Below are 19,653 nucleotides of genomic sequence, written 5' to 3'. Positions count from 1 at the left end.
ATTTGCCAAAGTTTTGTTGTTGTTTTTACAATTAAAAAAAAAAAATCTGAGAAAAACAAAACAAGAACAAGGGTTCTAAAACATTTGCAGACAAGCTGTACATTTAGGAAAAAAACCCAGTGGGAAACTGAGTCACCCTCAAATTCTCCAAAGAGGTATTCTACCTTCTCAAAAATGGAGACCGAGTGTGAATGGAAGCTCAGAAGACAGATTTTTCAAACAATGCTCTGTGGTGGTTGAGACTGTGATGAAGATATAAAGACACCATAGCACGTTAAAAGACTCAACACAAAGACTAGACAAATTCTTCACTTAAAAACATTCACACAGTAACTCAACACACAGAAAAAAACATCAAAAGTAACACAGGAAGCTTATAAAACTGACACAAAACCAACAAAACAATCAGACAATCAAAACAAAAGACAGGGAAAAAGCAAGGAACAACATACCCCCAGCACCGTCCCTGGCATCCCCAGCTTCATCCACCTCCGCAGGTGTTGGCTTCTCTTCCGCATGATACTCCATCTCAGTATCCACCACTTCCTCCTCCACCCCACCTTCCTCCTCTTCCTCCTCTGGCTCCTTATGGTTCCTGTGGGACTTGTGGCCTCCTTCCCGCTCAAAGCCACGCAGTTCAATCGTCTCTGTCTGACTAGTGGGGCCACCTGTGAACCACTCTGGGGTCTCCTCCTCAACGTGTCGTCGGCGACCTTGAAAATAATAACCTGATCGTTTCAAAGAGCAGATCAGTTATCTCTGGTCTCGAAGCAAAACGCACAGGCCATGATTATGCAAACAGGCCATCAATACCAGCAACTGGCATGACAGCCGCACAGTCAGAGTATAGGGAGTTTGACCCTGCAGGTCTGTGAGGTCTATGGTTTGAATCCCAGCTTTGATGGTGGGACATAGGGTGGCAACTGTTTCCAGTTTCTCAGTTAAACAACAGAAATATAGGCCTGCTAGTGCTTTAACCCTTTCAGTGTGCTGACAGTTTCATCAGACTAGCTACCAATGTTCAATATCCCATAATGCTATCAGCATCCACCAGGATATTGATACACTTCTTCTCCTCCTCCTTCGTTCATGGGCTGCAGCTCCCACATTCACTTTCATGTATACAAGTATGACCGTTTTTTTACCCCACCATGTAGGCAACCATACTCCATTTTCGGGGTGCTTGCTGGGTACGTTCTTGTTTCCATACCCCACCGAACGCCGACATGGATTACTGGATCTTTAACGTACTTATTTGATCTTCTGCTTTTGTATACACACAAAGGGGTTTCAAGCACAAGCAGGTCTGCACATATATTGACCTGGGAGATTGGAAAAATCTCCACCCTTTACCCACCAGGCGCCATTACTGAGATTTGAACCTGGGACCCTCAGATTGAAAGTCCACAATTTAAACACTCGGCAACTGCACCCATCATATTGAAACACAAAACGGCCAGCAAACACCCGCCCAAAACAATGTAATACAACCCCATACTATACAAGGTAAAAACCATCATCTATATTAAAGCCCACTCACTAAAAACAAATACTGGAGTTTCAGCCCATGAACATACGATAATATTGATTAATTCTGTGAAAATGCTGCTGGTTGCTGGTTTATATTAGCATCCACCTGTTCAAATCTTATCACTTACTGCAAGACAGATTTTCTGAACAGTGCTCTGCTGATCCAATTGTTGGGGGTAAATTGTCCCTAATTTCGATACAAATATTCAACAGCTTTTCCCATTTTTTAATCATTCTGAGGAAATGCATGCATCCACATTTTTCATCAGCATTCAGCCCCCATCTACAACGTATTTGCAAAGGCAGTAGATTTTATCATGCACTCTTATACAAACTGCAAGCCTTCATTCACACATGCTAAATGAACATATCCACACAAGCAGCACACGAAGAACACACTCACCCCCGTATCGCCGGTCATCTCTGTCCCTATCACGGTCCCTGTCTCTGAAATCTCTGTCCCTCTGAAACAAAGTAAAAACAGCAAGTGAGCAACTCAGTACATGAATAATGTAAGACGAAACAACAACAGAAACTTCCATATGACAAGTTCCTGGCATTGGTCAAAATGAAATTGTGTTATAAGAGATGTCAGTGAAATGATCGCTCATTTTAAAAATCACTGAGTGAAGAAGAAAGTTGAAATCTTTCCATATTTTCTTCAGCTGCCTATAAATGGACAGAGATTAAGTTGCATTATGTGTAGTTTCAGTGAAACTGGATAACCTATTTCTCTGTGGTTCTACTTTACACAACTACATGCTTAAAAGAAGGAGTTTGTATTATACTCCATGTCTGGTGATACATATACTTACCATGTCAAACTGATGCAAACTAGGCCTATCGGTTTGCTCTGCTTGGCCAAATTTCGCACAGGTAACAGTGAAAAGACTTGCCTGGTCCGCTCTTAACCAATCAAATGCCTCTAAAAGCTACAAGCACTGAATCAATCCGTGGCCATCGAGAAAATGCCCGATGAGAACCACGGCAGAGGTGCAGGGACGGATGGGTGAGCATTCGAGTTTGACATGGTAAGTGTATGTATCACCAAACTCCTTTTGGTGTCATATACCATACCATGTCAAACTGATGCAGAATTTAAAGCAAATGGAGGAGGGCAACGCCTACTGGTTTGCATGGGGAGCCCTTATAACCAAGACGGCAGTGTTAGCTGTGACAAAGGAAATCCCCTTGGAACCGTCAGCCCTGGCCATACAGAAATCCCTGAGGCAGAAGTTGATGAAGGGATTCTCAAAACACCAGAAGGCTGCCTCCAAGACATGCTGCAGTGGCACTGAGTGCTGGAAAGCAGCCGAAGTGGCTATGGTCCACAGTTCGTGTGCTCTGGGATTAATACAACTGATATCCCTGTGAGAATGAGAGTAGGCTCAAAGAATGACTTCGGAAACCCAGTGGGAAATGGTGCCTGCAGCGATGTCTTTCTTGTAATTCTCATTGAGGGAGATGAGAAGACGTCTCTGAGAAGAACGCCTGTGGTAAGACCTATTCCGAAAGTATTTGAGACACCAAACAGGGCAGAGATGCCTATCCTCATCATCTTGGGCAAGAATATCAGACAAAGGTCTGACCCTCAGAGAGAGGGAAGGGACCTCTGGGTCTTGGTTCTTAGCCAGGAACTCTGGAGGGAAACGGAGGGTGATGGAACTATGTGGAAGGCCAGATCTTGTGGCATTCCACAACGGCCCGTGGCCAGCAACAGAAGGAAAGTGGTCTTGAGGGTAAGTCCAAAGGAACAGTACCCAAAGGCTTGAAGGGTTGCTTTTGAATGAAATCAAGCACCAAGAACAAGTCCTACAGAGGCACTCTCCTGGGGTTTCTAGCTTCCTTCAGAGAGGCGCCCCCAGTATCATGCCAAGCCAGCACAGTATTGAAGTGAAGGCTGGTAGTAGGTACTCCAAACTGACGTCAAAACCTGGAAAATCGGTGACCGTGACCGAATTATGAAGTTTTTTTTATTTGACAATACCTAATATGAACTAGAATGAAATAAAAACAACTGTGGAATAAAGTTTGACTTTCTGTTGTTTGATCAATTAGTTAATTTTCATCTGTTTGACCGAATTACTTTGATCATTCAATTGTGAACTACTCCACCAGAGCCACGATCGCATGACATCATGCCATCTCCTTCATGTCGTCTGCATCACACCAGATGACAGTCGTAATGGTACGAGTGTTGTCTCCGCAATCTGCGTCTAAATATGCATCACTGCGGTCCCTATCAGGAGAAATCATGAGCTCCGGGCCTGGGAGAGTCTCTTGCCGAGTCTCGATCCCAGCATCATGATTCCTGCTGTCGTGGGATGACGTACAAGGTATGGTAACTGCGATTAGGCACCCAGCGAAAAATCCTATCCTATTGCCGCATGCAACAAAATAAGGCCAAATGAACAAGCTTAACAGCCAAAAAAAGTGCAAGACGAGATGGCATCGGAGCCTTGGCCAAAGGAATGATTCAGCGCTTGTAGCTTTTAGAGGTGTTTGATCAGCTAAGAGCGGACCGGGCAAGTCATCTTTTCACTGTTAGCCACGCAAAATTTGGCCAAGCAGAGCAAACAGACAGACCTAGTTTGCATCAGTTTGACATGGTACAGTATATGACACCAAACAATAAATTACAAAAACATCCCCCTACAAATACATGCCATCATACTTGACACTTTAATGATGTTCTTATAAACTTAATTGTCAACCAGTTTTGACAGAAATTCAAAGGCAGTGATGACCCTGATTGTTTTCAAGATGGTGTGATAACTGTACGTCCCTATCAAAGTACAAGAGAGTGAGTGAAGTGAGCGGAGGAAGACTTACCCTCTCTGCCATTTTGTCTCCAAAGTCCCTGTTGTCTCGACGAAATCGGTCAGACCTGTCATTAATGTAGCGGCGGTCACGGTCTCTGTCCATGCGGTTTCGGTCTCTGTCAAGGTCCCTATCCATGCGATCTCGGTCTCTGTCCCTATCTCCACGGTCTCTGTCTCGGTCGCCTCGATCTCGGTCGTCACGATCGAAACGATGGTACTCCCGCTCTCTGTCCCGGCCTTGGTCCCTGTCAATCTGTATCCGACCACTGCCAATCCGTCGCTGGTCTCTCCGGTCCCTGGAGAGCAAAAGGCGAGACATCAGTTTGATGCTTCATCAAGCATCCTGTCACCGACAATATCAGTTGGCCACAATACTCTCCAAAGGTATCTTTGCTTCTATTTTCAAAACACTGGAAATTACTGTTCAACCTATCATGATAATCCTACTCTTTGTAGTCCTTCAAGCTGGACAGGTGATAGAGGGACCCCTAAAATAGTGTAACTACACCAATAACTAACCTATCGCGATCATCCCGCTCTTTGTAATCGTTCAGGCTGGACTGGCAAACAGGGACCCCTAAAATAGTGTAAATATACCAGCAACTAACCTATCGCGATCATCCTGCTCTTTGTAGTCCTTCAAGCTGCACTGGTGATATGGGGATGGACCCCTAAAATAGGGTAAAATTACCAACAACTAACCTATCGCAATCATCCCACTCTTTGTAGTCATTCAAGCTGGACTGGCAATAGAGGGACCCCTAAAATAGTGTAACTATACCAACAACTAACCTATCGCAATCATCCCACTCTTTGTAGTCATTCAAGCTCGACTGGCGATAGAGGGACCCCTAAAATAGTGTAACTACACCAATGACTAACCTGTCGCGATCATCCCGCTCTTTGTAGTCATTCAAGCTCGACTGGCGATAGAGGGACCCCCCACCCCCCATGCCAGAGGAGGTCTTGGACACCTGGCAGCCGGTGCTGAAGTTGCGTCTCTGAGGACTCAGCACAATGCCATCCTGCTCCTCCTTCACCCGCTCCCTGGGGTCTGATGCTGTCAACACGCACCATTTCTACCGCATCACAAAACATTGATACAAAGCCTTGAAAAATACATATTTTGACAACTGAAAAGACAAAAAAATAAGATTTGACAATCACATCCCTAAAATTAGATGACACACTATTCCAATTCTCTTAAGTGCCATCATTCCTGCAGGTGGTTTGTTGAAATGTGATTTCCTGAAATGCAGAGCAAGAAACCAATATTCTTTTCCACTAAGCATGATTCATTCAACCAACCTTCCTTAGAAGATTTTTTTTTTTCAAGCTGCACAGATTATCCAGAAACAGGAATCACCCCCAAGACTGATTCATGGAAGAAGGGATAATGTGGGAAGAGTGAGACATGGCGGTGGGGAGGTGGGGGGCTGAGCAGGGCAGAAGAGAGATGTCCCTGAACAGCACCACCACACATGGGTCAAACCCAGGGTGACTGAAGGTCCACAAACCTGCACCCTCCACACCAAACTGAGCACAGGCAGTTAGTTCACAGACTACAAAACTGGAACTTACACGAGGTTTTCCTGTTACGACCCAGCAGGTCCCTGTCAAAGTCGTGGGGCCGACGACGGTCCCTGTCACGGCCATCCATCACCGTCTGGGGTGAGTTTTCCCGGGAACCACCGCACAGCGCACGGTACCATTTCTCTGGGTCCCACAGACCTTCAGGACTGAGGGCAAAAATAGGGCAAAATACTAAAACAATCAGTGAGCAAACAAGAAGGGAAATCCCTTGTCCATAAACAAACAAGAAGACAATTAAGTCCTTTTTACGAGATTCAAGAATAAATATCCTTTCCCTTGACCAAGAATACAATGCTGTCCCATACACAACAAGTGACCAGTTCGCTTTATCACCCTGCTGCTCACAAATTTGTGCAGTTTATCATCAAAACTTTTGAGTTTTGTTTTTTTTAACTTTATGTGTTAATGTATGCACAAAACGGACAAAGTTAGTTTAGATCTCCTTTTTGCGAAATATCTTTAAAAGGGAAATTTTCTATCTAAAATTACGTTTAAATAACATACTTACCGTGACCCAACTAGTGCAGACTCCGGCAGGGGTCTGGCATTCCTGTCCTGTGCAAACTACTATCCGCCTATGCGGAGAAAACGAAACTATGGCCGATAACCTCCCAGAAGTAGGTAACCTCACCTTTGTCCCGCTAGCTAGCGCTCTCTTTTGACGGCAATATGCCATCACCAGCGCAGCGAGCAGGGAGAACAGGAAGCGGGGAGGACGGGAGGGTCTTAAATTTGGGTCACAGTATGTTATTTAAATGTAATTTTAGATAGAAAATTTCCTTTTAATTACACATACTTAACCGTGACCCAACTAGTGCAGAATAGCGTGACAAGGTGGAGGGCTCGCCTGTTCTACTGTCTGTGTGCTGTGATGGCCTGTTGTGTAACTACCACAGAAGCGATGCCTCTTGAGCCATCATCCCGCAGGCGTGCGACGTCTCTCTGGTAGAAGTCGATGAGCCATCATCCCTGAAGCGATAGATGTCCCTCAAGTAGAATTCGACGAAAGTAGAGTGTACTGTGTCACCTAAGGATACTGGTGCGGGCAAAGAAGACAGAGGTCCACAGCTGTATTGTGGAGGAGGTCTGTGGACCACAGCTGTGCTGATAAATGTAGCACAAAGAAAATCAGGTCGGTGGGTTGAATCCACACTTTACTGAGAACCCTTCGAATCAAAGGAAGGGAAGGAAACACTTACCCTTATAGGGTTGTCTCATTTGAGCGTGGTTGAGCGTCAATGCAAGGAGGTGCACATGTGGTTTGATCTGATGATTCCACATCGGATGTGGGCCGATAGTGGAAGTGATTTTTGTGTCTGAAGGAAACTGTGGCATGAGACAGAGGTAGGTCGCCATGCTGGGCTTGCCTTAGGCATGACAGCCAGATCTGTAGAGCTCCTCCATGCCAGCTGACAGGCAATGGGCGCTCCCCCCACCACTTTTTTGTCATTGCCAAAAAATGACAGCACTGGTATGTTGCCTATGCATAGAATGGCAGACATTTGGCAACAAAAGACTTGATGTCCCTGGTGTCTCTGGGACAGGGTTGAGTAATTGCCCAGGTAGGTACCATCACGAAGGGGCTTACGGAAGGCTTGGTGGCTTCTCTACCTGAGTGTGGCATGTTGGAGCAACCTGCAGAAAGTTGTCGGCAGTCAATGGCTGGGTTGGATCAGGCTGTGGAAGTGCATTTCATGTGCCCACAGGTCACTGAGTCTCATTCTGTGGTGGAATTCCAAATGGAAGAGGGTTTCGATGGGGGAAATTTTGCTGAAGGTTCTTTAGTGAGAAAGGGGACCAGATTCATGACAGGCCTCTGGCTGTGTGTGGTGCGCACTGAGTCTGGGATGGAGCAGGGCGGGGACAGGGAGGTAAGTGGCTCAAGATGCATTGTACTGGCTATTTACATCGAAGCACTGATCTGACATACGTTATCAGTATGGCCAACTGCAAGGTGAGAGCTGTATTATCAGTGGTTTCTTAATTGCAAAGGGAAATCATTTGCAGCTTAGCCTTTCATGAATGACTATGTCTCTCAGACTGGAAGTCAAATTGCACTGGGACTTAGTGCTGTAGCCTTGGGCCTAACTAGCCATTGGGATCCGTCCCAATAATGAGTCCTAAGGCCCTCTTGATCGAGGGACCAGGGATGCAACTGGGGCAAAACACTCTCTACTAGAAATTGTATAATCAAATTCCAGCCCGAATAGTCGGGACAGCAGTTGCCTCCTCTGCTGTTCTGATGGTGACTGTCGTACACGACTGATTATCATATATTGTTCCTAGGAGAACACCAATCAGCATGGGTAAATCAGGAAACAGCTGCTGTGTGCTTGAGGGATGAAGGTGTCCGCCATGCAGGTTATGTTGCAATGTAAGGAAGCCGGAAAGAGTTGATGGGGTCTTGTGGTGCAACCGTGTGTCTGAAAGTGTGGAAAGTGACAACAAAGTCATCCTCTGGTAGGCCCTTGACTGAAGGCTGGGGCTCCATGATGGGATAGCCTGCCAAGGCTAGAAACCCCCGGAAGTGTTTCATTGGAAAGACAGTGCTTGAGAAGGAATGCCCATCTGTAACCACAGCAGTGGTTGTGTGTTGAGGCTGAAATGATCGGGCATGGAAGACCAAGTGCAGAAAGTGCTTTCAAACGCCAATTGTTTGAGACGTTGATGCTGGATCTCTGTTCAAGCAAGGTGATGGGGCGAACTGATGTGCTTGAATGCGGCATCTGCCGTGCTGGTATGAGTGGGCAGAAAGGTACACCCCTGTGGCTAATGGACGGTTCGTTGTGCTTTGTGAGACGTATCCGTCCTCGTCAATATGCTTTTCTCCCAAATGTAGAGGAAAACAATTATGACCCAGGCCTTCTGCTACTAGAGAGGAGTGGAAAAGATGGGCTTAGAGTGATTGTCTCCTGCCCAGTGGGCAGTTTTTGGGTCCGCTAAAATTTGGGAGGCAAAGATTGACACCCCTTCATGGGAAGGCTGGCTAGGATGTAGGGCCCGTGTGGAGCTGTTGTCACAACCACAGTGGTGCAAACCAAGGGTTGTTGTAGGCAAGGGGGGGGAAGAAAGGATGCCTTACAAACTGGGAAGGAATGAAGGGCATGTGTGTCCGGAGTGGCACCTCCAAGTTGGACTGCCTCATCCCTCCTTGTGCCAAGTTAGGGCATCTCCAGCCCTATGGTTTATTAGGGCATCTCCAGCCCTATGGTTGATTGTTGCAGGCAAATGAGTTGGGTTGCCCTGTCCCTCCTTGCACCAAGAGAGGGCATTCTTAGCCCTGTGGATGGGAAGGACCAGCCACTACTAAAATGTGAAGGAGCATACATTCAGGTATGAATGAGGCACTTTTGTCTGTGAGTGCAGTCGTCCTCCGAAAGCAAGGTAGGGATGAATTTATAAAAAATGAATACATATATGTGGAAGGGGATTATAAACTTCAATCAACTCAAGTAATGTCAGAAAAATGCCAATGAAACAAGAAATAAGCAGCTGTATAAGCATATGTGTAGCGTGCACAGATATAGCCAAGTAAATGGGTAAGTATGCATAATCAGTAATGGAAAGGAATCTGTGTATGCACCTAAATATGAGATGTACATATACATATGAATAAAGTGCAAGTACGTAGGCGCAGAGTTCAGGGCATTGTGAACAGAAGCCTGCAAATGCAAGTGTGCCTATATTGCTATGTAGGGAATCTCAATGAATAGATGCCAATGATTAGAGATAGAAATATAATTGTACATGTTAATATGAAAGTTGTCTGAACCTATCCCATAAGCTCACACACATGTGTATACTGAGGGATTAGTATACATGTACAAGTGAAAGCAGAAATGTGTATAAATGTAGCAAGATATCTCAGAGATATATATGTGTGTGTGTGTGTGTGTGTGTGTGTGTGTGTGTGTGTGTGTTGTTTTTTTGTTGTTTTTTGTTGTTGTTGTTTTTTTGTTGTTTTTTGTTTTGTTTTTGTTTTGTTTTTTGGTGTGTGTGTGTGTGTGTGTGTGTGTGTGTGTGTGTGTGTGTGTGTGTGTGTATGTATGTATGTATGTGTATATATATATATATGTGTGTGTGTGTGTATGTATGTATGTATGTGTATATATATATATATATATATATATATATATATATATATATATATCGTGATTGTTGATTGTGATAATAAAACAAAAGGATAGAAGGGGAAATATTGTGATTTATTTCCTGTTATTGTGTATAAGAAGAAGAGAATGGTAATAGGACTGGTTGCCTGCAGAGGGCTGTGTGCCTGTGTGGGGGATGAAGAACCCAAAAGTTCAATCGCCAATAGCCTGAGAAACAGCAAGAAAGGTGCAGTTGCTGTGTAAAGTCCATGAATGGGCATGACCACCCAATGAGAAATCGAAGAAACATCGTTGGTGGACAGCACGGGGGGCAGGAGTGACGTGCTGTGTCGGTTACAAATGCAGAGTTGCCTCCCTTGGCGCCGATATTCGGCAAAAAGGATGGTGTCTTTAAAGCACATATCCCCTGGTGTGACGTTTCCTCGCTGTAGAGGGAGGAGCGTCATGCTGCGTATGAGAGTCCGTGGTTCGATGCCACCGTAACCGATAATAATAATGTCCCTAAGTGCCGTGGGCATCCCGACCCGAATCGGTCGCCATCGGACACGAGGCAGTCGGGACATGTGGCATGATGGCGCTGTAACCAGTGTTATGGGCGTCGTAGAGGAGGGGGTGGCAAGTCCATCGGCTTGCCGTGGGATGTGCATCCCCCTGTAGGTGAACGGCGGTCCAATCGCGCAAATAGTTCCTGCTAGAGGACCAACGTTCAACTGTTGTGTGTTGACGGATAAAGGGATAGACAAGATCAGCCCAAACACTGCCGAGTGGCAGGATCAAGTTATCAAGAGGCACTCCAACGTGGAATTGACGATATTAGTCTGGGTAACAGTGGAGTTATGCAGTGGGGCAGAAAAAACCAGCACTGCCAAAGTTCAATGGGCTGTGCACGCATCTGCTCAGTGCGCAAGGGGTGGAGCAGGCGCTAGGTGTGGCATCAGTGCATAATTGCCGCAGCAAGTTCACAATGGGTTGCTGGTTGTTTGGTTGAGCAGCTTGCTGAGACGCCATTAGTGGATGGGAAACAGCAGCAACTGGCGGTGTGGCAGATGGTGTCATTTGTATTTGTATTTGTATTCCTTTTTATCACAACAGATTTCTCTGTGTGAAATTCGGGCTGCTCTCCCCAGGGAGAGCGCGTCGCTACACTACAGCGCCACCCTTTTTTTTTTTGTATTTTTTCCTGCGTGCAGTTTTATTTGTTTTTCCTGTCGAAGTGGATTTTTCTACAGAATTTTTGCCAGGAACAACCCTTTTGTTGCCGTGGGTTCTTTTACGTGCGCTAAGTGCATGCTGCACACGGGACCTCGGTTTATCGTCTCATCCGAATGACTAGCGTCCAGACCACCACTCAAGGTCTAATGGAGGGGGAGAAAATATCGGCGGCTGAGCCGTGATTCGAACCAGCGCCCTCAGATTCTCTCGCTTCCTAGGCGGACGCGTTACCTCTAGGCCATCACCGCAAAGCTTGAAGGGACCGTGCACGCACCTGCACTGTTGGCGAGGGGTCGTGCCGGTAAAGGGAAGTAACTGCAGCGGTCACCGGCAAGGTTGCCGAAACAGTTGTCTCCCTTGGATTGGAAAATTGGACAAGGGGAGGGTGCACACGCATGGGCAAGCATGTCCCCTAGTGGTCCACCTTCCTCCCTACCCCTGGGGAGGGCATCCCTAAGCGCCTCGGTCGCCATAGGATCCGAGAAGGAAGAGGCATGCCGCGTGGGGGGTGCGCGAGCCAATGTCACGGCCACCGCCAAGGACGCATCGCACATGGGGCCCAGTCTAGCGTGCGGATCCATGTATGGTGTTGTTTTCCCAAAGAGGTTATGGCACATTCCATTGTTGACATGGGAAAAGTGAAAGAGGAGATCGACTCGGGTGTCCTGCCGACTGGCAGGGCCAAGAAATGCGGATCTCGTCGAGTTCGTTCACGAATTGAAAAAGGAAAACATCAATGGCACCACTGACCTGAGTATGGGGTAATGTACCCCTACAAGTCGCCGGAGAGGGTGCAAGAGGTGGTGGAGGTCTGGAGTCGACTGGAGGAAGCGAAGGAAGTGAAGGAGGCGGGTTGGCGCTGTTGAGAGGGCCAGAAATAGAGGGCCCAGAGTGTCCACGAATCGATTGCTATCGCGCCTTAATTTTAGCCCGATATCCCAATCGAACCATATTATTATGTGACCTGGTTCGAGACAAAATTTGACAAAAAACAAGGACGCCAGAGAATCGACAGACAGACAGAAAATATGAAAAAACTTAGCCGTATGGAGAGCACAGGAACAGGAGTCATAATGGCTGCCGGAAAAAGAGGGCGCTAGCCAGAGGGACAAAGGAGAGGTTACCTACTTCCGGGAGGTTATCGGCCATAGTTTCGTTTTCTCCGCATATGCGGATAGTAGTTTGCACAGGACAGGAATGTCAGACCCCTTCCGGAGTCTGCACTAGTTGGGTCACGGTTAAGTATGTGTAATTAAAATCAATATTTCAGATATAGTGAGTGGGACAACTTGTTGGGGGATACAGTGGCTAATCCAGACAAAAAAGGGAAAGACAAGAGAAAGAAAAAAAGATGCAGCAAACAGGATAACAGAATGTTCCCAAAACATGTGTGCCATGTTAAACTTAATAATACAGAAAATTTAAATGGTAGAGACCACACACACACACACACACACAGAGTGAGAGAGAGAGAGAGAGACAGAGAGAGAGAGACAGAGAGAAGAAACAAGGACAGTCACAGTGACAGGAGGAGTAAATTTCTAACAGAATTTTTATGTGGGGAAACTATCATTAACTGCTAAACCCCTAACATCTGGACAAACCAGAATGCCAATCTAAGATCTACTGGTAAAGATATGGTTGTGTATAGCATCTGACACAACAGATGGACTGATACACTGAACGCCAGGCACTTTCCCCACGTCCTTACACAAGAGGCATGTAAAAAAAAATTTTAAAAAAACACTCACGTGTCAAAGTTCTTGTCTAAGCAGCTGGGCCTACGCTTGGAAAGCTTTGAATTTGCTATCTTGAACAGCTCTTCCTGTCAACATCAATGAAGGGAAAAATTGGATAACACAATTCATAATCAAATCATGTCATACCAAATCCACAAAGAAACTGACCAATTTGATATTTTTACACACTTCAAGTTGTTTTCAACATGCACTCACTGGAGGAGTTATAAATTGTCACATCTCACTTCGCAAGAAAGTCCAAGAAGTCTGTGACAGATTGACAGCCGTCTTTTTCTTTTTCAAGCATTTCATTTCACACACCTTTTAGTTGAAAAGAATAAAACAAGGTGGCTTCCAAAGTTTTCTTCATCTCCCCCAATCATTTTACAAATGTTAACAAATATCTTTAATTTTCAAGTGCTCAGCAATCACAATTATATTTTGACTTCTTTTTTTGCTTGTTTGTTAAGAACTGAAGTCAGTTATCTGAGACAAAGTAATGGATTGTAAAGTAATACTCTGTTGAAACTGTTCTCTAGATGACAATTCCAATCCTCAATTATCCCTTTCTCCAGCTAAATTCTCCAATATATATCTTTTAATCTTAAGATATAACCCTTCACTGAAAGGCTAACCCCAACCACCCATACCCCCTTCAATCAACGAGGTTTGATGACAGAAACCCTAAGTCCACTGACCCGCGTGTACTGGTGCTCCGGCATGGGGCCTGGTGTGTCCTCACGACACGGTTTTTCAGCTTGCTCTTCATCCTCCACCACACCAGCTGCATCCTCCTTTTCCATCACTCACCTAAACTCTGAAACAAAAAAAATACATATTTTGGTTTTTTAATGCTCCAGTAAACTTATCCAGTTCCAGACACCAGAACTATATTATTATTATTACTGCTGTTCTGAGCATTTATGCCTAATCTTGAAAATAAGCCCTAGGCATTTACAAATAGAACACATATGTAAATATCAAAAAGGAAAAATTAAACACAAGATATCAAACATTAAAAATTATGCACACCCCCCCTCCAACCCCAACCCACACCCAAAACACACCTACAATACACACAAGCACACGCGCACGCATACACACACATCACAGCACACAATCGTAAATAGTACACAATCAAAAATACTACCAACAAATTCTGAAACTATCAAAACTTAGTCACTAATAGTCATTTTAGTTCATACTGGAAACAGATGAGCTGTTGAGAATTAATCAGGCGAGGAAAAGGTGGGTCTTCAGATTGGATTTGAAAGATTGCAGTGAAGATGAGTGACGGAGAGGCTGAAGAAGTTGATGCCAAAGAAAGGGGGCTTGGAATGAAAAATTGCGTTGACCATACGTTTTAGTTCGAGCAGGGGGGATCCTAAGCATACGGATGTCAGAAGAAGAGCGGAGTTGGCGTGAGGGTAAGGATGAATGAGATCAGAAAGATACTGTGGACCAGAAGCCTCAATGGACTTGAAACAAAGAGAGACAACTTTGTAAATAATTCATTCTTGTATTGGAAGCCAGTGTAAAGCATGAAGTAGAGGAAAGACGTGATCAAACTTAAAGGAACGGAAGACAAGACACGCAGCATAGTTCTGGACTTTTTGAAGTCTAGCAATGAATGTCAATGAGGTAGCTGGGTGAACCAACAAGTAGGGAATTACAATAAATATACCTGATGGGAGTCCGGGGAGTGGGGGTTGGGCTTTTCTGGCATTTTTGTCCTGTACTAACATGCCTCATTAAGTATGCATATGATATTTGCAACAAAAGAATATGATCAACAGAGTCATTAATTCTCAATCAACAATTTGGAAACTTACATATGCACAATAGCCAACTGGTTAAAGTGTTGGGACTTTCAATCTGAGGGCTCAGAGTTCGAATCTCGGTGACAACACCTGGTGGGTAAAGGGTGGGAGATTTTTCTGATCTCCCAGGTCAACACATGTGCAGACTTGCTAGTGCCTCAACCCCCTTCGTGCGGATATGCACGCAAAAGATCAAATATGCATGTTAAAGATCCTGAAATCCATGTCAGCATTCGGTGGGTTATGGAAACAAGAACATACGCAGCATGCACACCCCCGAAAATGGAGTATGGCTGCCTACATGTGGGGTAAATAAACAAAATGGCCATACATGTAAAATGTTACGTGTCTGAGTGTGTATGTGTGCGTGCCTGATATCTAATTGAATGACAGAAAACGAATCGTGAGCGCCTAGTGGCAGCCGTCAGTCTACTCTACCTAGGTAGGCAGCCTGTTGTGCAAATGACCCCATGTTTGTAAAGCACTAAAAGCTTGGTCTCTGACCGAGGATAGGCGCTATATAAGTATCCATATCAATCAATCAATCAATTTTATCTTTTTTTAAAAATCCAAAAATAATCACTGCCTTGATACAAGGGCACAAAGCAAGAGGAAAAGTTCTTTTTTTATATAATATTTATCCAAAAAGACTTTCAGTATCAAGCACCTTCTGTATAGAATTAACTATCTCTGGATCTCCGGCACTTACCAATTCTGTCTTCTTTCAAAACAAATTTGAAAACCCAGCTCTTCAAACTGGCCTTTGGATAAGATGAAGCACAGCTGTCTGTCTCTTCCCACCCTTTCCCCGATTTTCTTTTTCTCTCCCTCCAATGAAATCATTATCATGTAGTATGTGCACCCAGGGGTGGATGCTTACTGTGTGTGTGCACGTATGGCGATCTCTCCACTTCAGTAAGGTGGCTCAGCAACCAAGCAGTATCACTGCCATCATCAGAGGATGTGTCTTACTGATGCTTAATCAGAACCAACACTGGTTAATACCACTGAAGTGCATGACAGGGTGGCAAGGCAGGGTCTCCTCTATTGGGTGGGCTTAATGGTGACCCTGGGGACTGCCAGTACTGCAACTGTCCCTACACCTGCCTGACAAAGACTGATCTATGGGGGTTTATTAAGGATAAGCAGCATGATAAAAAGGATGCCCAAATGGCCAATCGGATGAACAAAATAATGGGCTACAACTTTTTCAGTTCTGTTAAATATATATAATGTCTCAGGGATTTTTCCTGAGGCGAAAGCTTTCTGTTCATCAATAATGATATGCACAGATCATGGGCAAAAAAACAACAACACCTTTCTCATTTTCTTGTACTTAATTTATAGTTCAAACCAAGGCATTCACAGTTTAAGAGAAACGTTTTGCTACTGGAAGTGACTGTTTCAGCTAATACATAAGACCACTGACCAGAAAGTGGCTTGCTAATTGCTTCTAATATTTTTTTCTTTCTTCTTTTTCTAAATACCAACTGAAAAGGCATATTGATATTCAAAATGGCTACAATTTCACACGTACAAAAACTCAACTTCTTTACTTCAATTTTGTGTATACTTCTTAACATGCAAATATATCATTCAGCAGCACCTTTCACATAAATACACTCCCTGAAGGTGAATCAGGAGAGAAAATACATGTGAAAATGATCAACCACCAGCTTTCATCGCAACCAACTAAGGTTCACTTTGTCCTATAAATGTATTACTGATAAGTAGTATGGTGATAAAGTCGACCGTGTGAGTCATATTTAAGCAATACCATATCTGCATAGTTGGTTCACCACACTTAAAAAGTATAGCTGTTTATTCATAATCAAAATCAAGATACTTCCATATTTAAAAAAAAGTGAAATAGTTATATCCACAATTCTTCCCCTCCACTCATCTGCATGACTGGCACTAGTCAGTGGTTGAGTTCAAGTCCACGCCTTGTTAACACTACTCATTCTGTCTTGAGGGGAACATTGTGGATACTGCAGATTAAATTGCACTTACTCTTGAAAGTTTTACTCATAAATGTTTGAACTCAATGGCTTACGCTTCACAAGTAAGTAAATAGAAATGACAGTCTCAAATATATTTGTCGAATCAGACTTCCGAAGGCAATTGCTGGGAATTTTTACTTTAAGCTTAGTAACCAACAGCCCTATCTCTTACCAGTCTAACAGTAAAACAAATGAAAAATTAAAATCTGACACTGAATCATTAATATTCTCTCATCCACACTGCACCAATAATCCTATTTCCATTATGGATTGATCTGTATATTAGTGTCCGTTTATAAAAACTAATACAAAACAAAAAGAATCCTTCCTTTCTAATTTTAATCTAATAGTACTGCCAATCCAAAAGGGATCTCCCATTCTGGAAATCTTACATTCCTGATTTCAGGAGTGTCACAATGTAAACATTGCCCATCCCAAACAGACTTCCCATTCATCGTCCCCAACCCAAAATCAGGATCGTTCATAATCCATTTTTAATCAATATCATGTAACTTTTTGTAAAAAATCAATAATAATATAATGCAACTTAATGAAGCAAAAACAAACATTTTATACCAGTTTTACCATGAACTGTAAATGATCATGTGATTCTTACCATTATGATAATCTGAGTCTACTCTATAGGGAAATTGAGTATTTTGGCTTACAACAGTATAAATTCATCATGATGGAACCAGAATCAAGGAAAAACCAATAAATCAGTAAGTCCTGGCAATTTCATTCTCAAGAGTAATGGAAGTCTGAGTACAGGTCTGATATCAAGTCATCTAGGACTTGGCTTTAACAGACTGATTAAATCTTGTTAAAAGGAAATTTCTGATTGCTCTAATATCTCATAGCTTTATCTAGACCAAAATAGCCTCCGTTGCCTGCCCTTCCTTGTCTTTAGTTTTCTACAGTTTTAGAGTTATGCATGCGTGTGAATGACTGGTGCGAAAGCACTTTTTTGTCTCTACACAAGATTCAGCGCTATATAAATACCATTATTATTATTATTATTCACTTGCAGCCAAGAATTTCCATAATCTCAGAAACACAGCCAATGAAAACAATGTTTTCCATTAAATATCAAAACTACCAATTCCATGTCTTCCTTAATCTTTTTAATACTTCAAAGCATGACATTTTTCTCCAAACACAGAACTTTACAAGAACACCAGAGGAACATACTTCTATAAAGTGTTATCTTTAATAATTCATACTACAGCAGCTGACAATTCAGTAATCAAAAGTATGATAGCAATTTGTCATAATTGTCTCCACAGCCTGAAAATTGGTTGATCACTATGAAATAATACTTTTAAACATATATGTGCCAAGAAAAGATTCTCCTGTCTCTTCTGCTTTGAAAGTCATAAAATGCTGAAAAAAAAATTTTTCATATAAATATGTATGTATGACTGAGCAAAATTACATAAAAACTGCACATCACACTACATTTACAACAGCAACAACAAAGACACCAAATAAAAACTGTGAACCATCATCATAACATGTTTTGCCAAAGCCAATGTAATAGCAGGTTATTTTGCCTCAAAACCATAAATTACTCAAAGAAAAAAACACTGGTATTTGGGATGTGCTATGGCATGACAGGTCAGCATACTGATTTTTTTTTTTTTTTTTAGTATAAACTGAATCTAACCAACGTTTGTGTTTCAGAATATGACAACAATGAGACAAGAGTTCAAATAGACTCATGCCACAGTTTTACACTTCTAATTTTCTTTCCCGCAGTCAATGCATAATGTTCAATGCATTATGTTTCTGGCCTTATACGATGATACAGAGTACCAAAACTGTATTTTCAATATTCGGTTACATCAGATAATCGTACAAGTTATCAACTTATCAAGATCTTCGCTCACTCGGGTCACTCGTTCAGGAGACGTTTTATCCCGCTGGCGAAGTGTAACTAACGTTGCCCGTAGTGTTACAGCTGACTTCAACGCCATTACCCAGGCGTCCTCTATAAATTATTTCAAAACAGAACTCTCCTTCATTCTTGTAAAATCAATTTTAGTTGATTTTCGATAATGAAAGTAAGTAATAAAGCGCTATGAAAGAAAGTCGACATATTTTTGTATGATATGCCGACGTTATTGACATGTTGAGCGTTCTGCACAAAACGTCAAGAGAGTATTTTCCTTACCTCCTCTGCTTGAATTGCTTTTGCCACAAGTTACAAAGTCGAAAAGTCAATATAAGGTGAAATCATTAAATCGAAGATGATATCAACGAAGTAATACACAAAATGTTATGATTTAACAGCTACAGACATCAACGAAGACAAGAAAACGAAAGCCTGCACACTATCTTCGAACGGCTGCTGAACAACATTCAGATGAACGATAGTAAGCAAATGCGCATGCGCGAATTGGGGTCATAGCAAATTGTTGTTTTCTCTCAGTCCAGAGTGCATTTGCACATGTTTGTAACTTGAAAGTCGTTGAAAATACGTGTTCAAAGTGCATTTTTTTCCTCCAGGGTTTGCAAAATAAATGCACAATCTTTCTCGATTTTGTCTGTCAATTTTCTCTCGACAATAACTTCCGGTGTAATATTTTGTCGTCATCAGAAAATGCGTGTTCGAAAATGTACTCATCTAACTGTCACTTCCATGACGTCATTTTTGCATCTCCTTCAGTTCTAATGACAACAGAAACGGTTGATCCGAGTTGCAGTAAACTGCCACTTTATTAGTTTTCTGGCTGCTTTCTCTGTGTGGCTCAAATTATTGATGAATCAAAGGAAATCAATGACTCCCTGTGTTCAGATATATCAAATTCTTTGTGCGTGTC

General features: G+C 43.1%; 1 protein-coding gene across 3 annotated transcripts in view; it reads right to left on the bottom strand.

The window, feature by feature from the left end:
- LOC143302173 (uncharacterized) overlaps window positions 1–19,185 on the bottom strand; it is a 52,749-nt gene extending 33,564 nt beyond the window's left edge. For all 3 annotated transcript variants that reach the window (XM_076616712.1, XM_076616714.1, XM_076616713.1), the window contains exons 1-8: window positions 19,005–19,185; window positions 13,707–13,825; window positions 13,021–13,094; window positions 5,934–6,091; window positions 5,235–5,412; window positions 4,363–4,648; window positions 1,934–1,994; window positions 453–713 (exon numbers count right to left, since the gene is read on the bottom strand). In XM_076616712.1, coding sequence (XP_076472827.1) covers window positions 453–713; window positions 1,934–1,994; window positions 4,363–4,648; window positions 5,235–5,412; window positions 5,934–6,091; window positions 13,021–13,094; window positions 13,707–13,811 — 1,123 coding nt within the window. In that variant the 5' untranslated portion in view covers window positions 13,812–13,825; window positions 19,005–19,185. The remainder of the gene's footprint in view (window positions 1–452; window positions 714–1,933; window positions 1,995–4,362; window positions 4,649–5,234; window positions 5,413–5,933; window positions 6,092–13,020; window positions 13,095–13,706; window positions 13,826–19,004) is intronic.
- Between the last annotated feature and the right edge of the window lie 468 nt (window positions 19,186–19,653).

This window comes from Babylonia areolata, chromosome 29 (genome assembly GCF_041734735.1).
Source record: "Babylonia areolata isolate BAREFJ2019XMU chromosome 29, ASM4173473v1, whole genome shotgun sequence".
In the NCBI taxonomy this organism is placed as follows: domain Eukaryota; kingdom Metazoa; phylum Mollusca; class Gastropoda; order Neogastropoda; family Buccinidae; genus Babylonia; species Babylonia areolata.
Note: the sequence above shows the minus strand (reverse complement) of the source record. Positions and strands in the feature narration are given on the sequence as shown.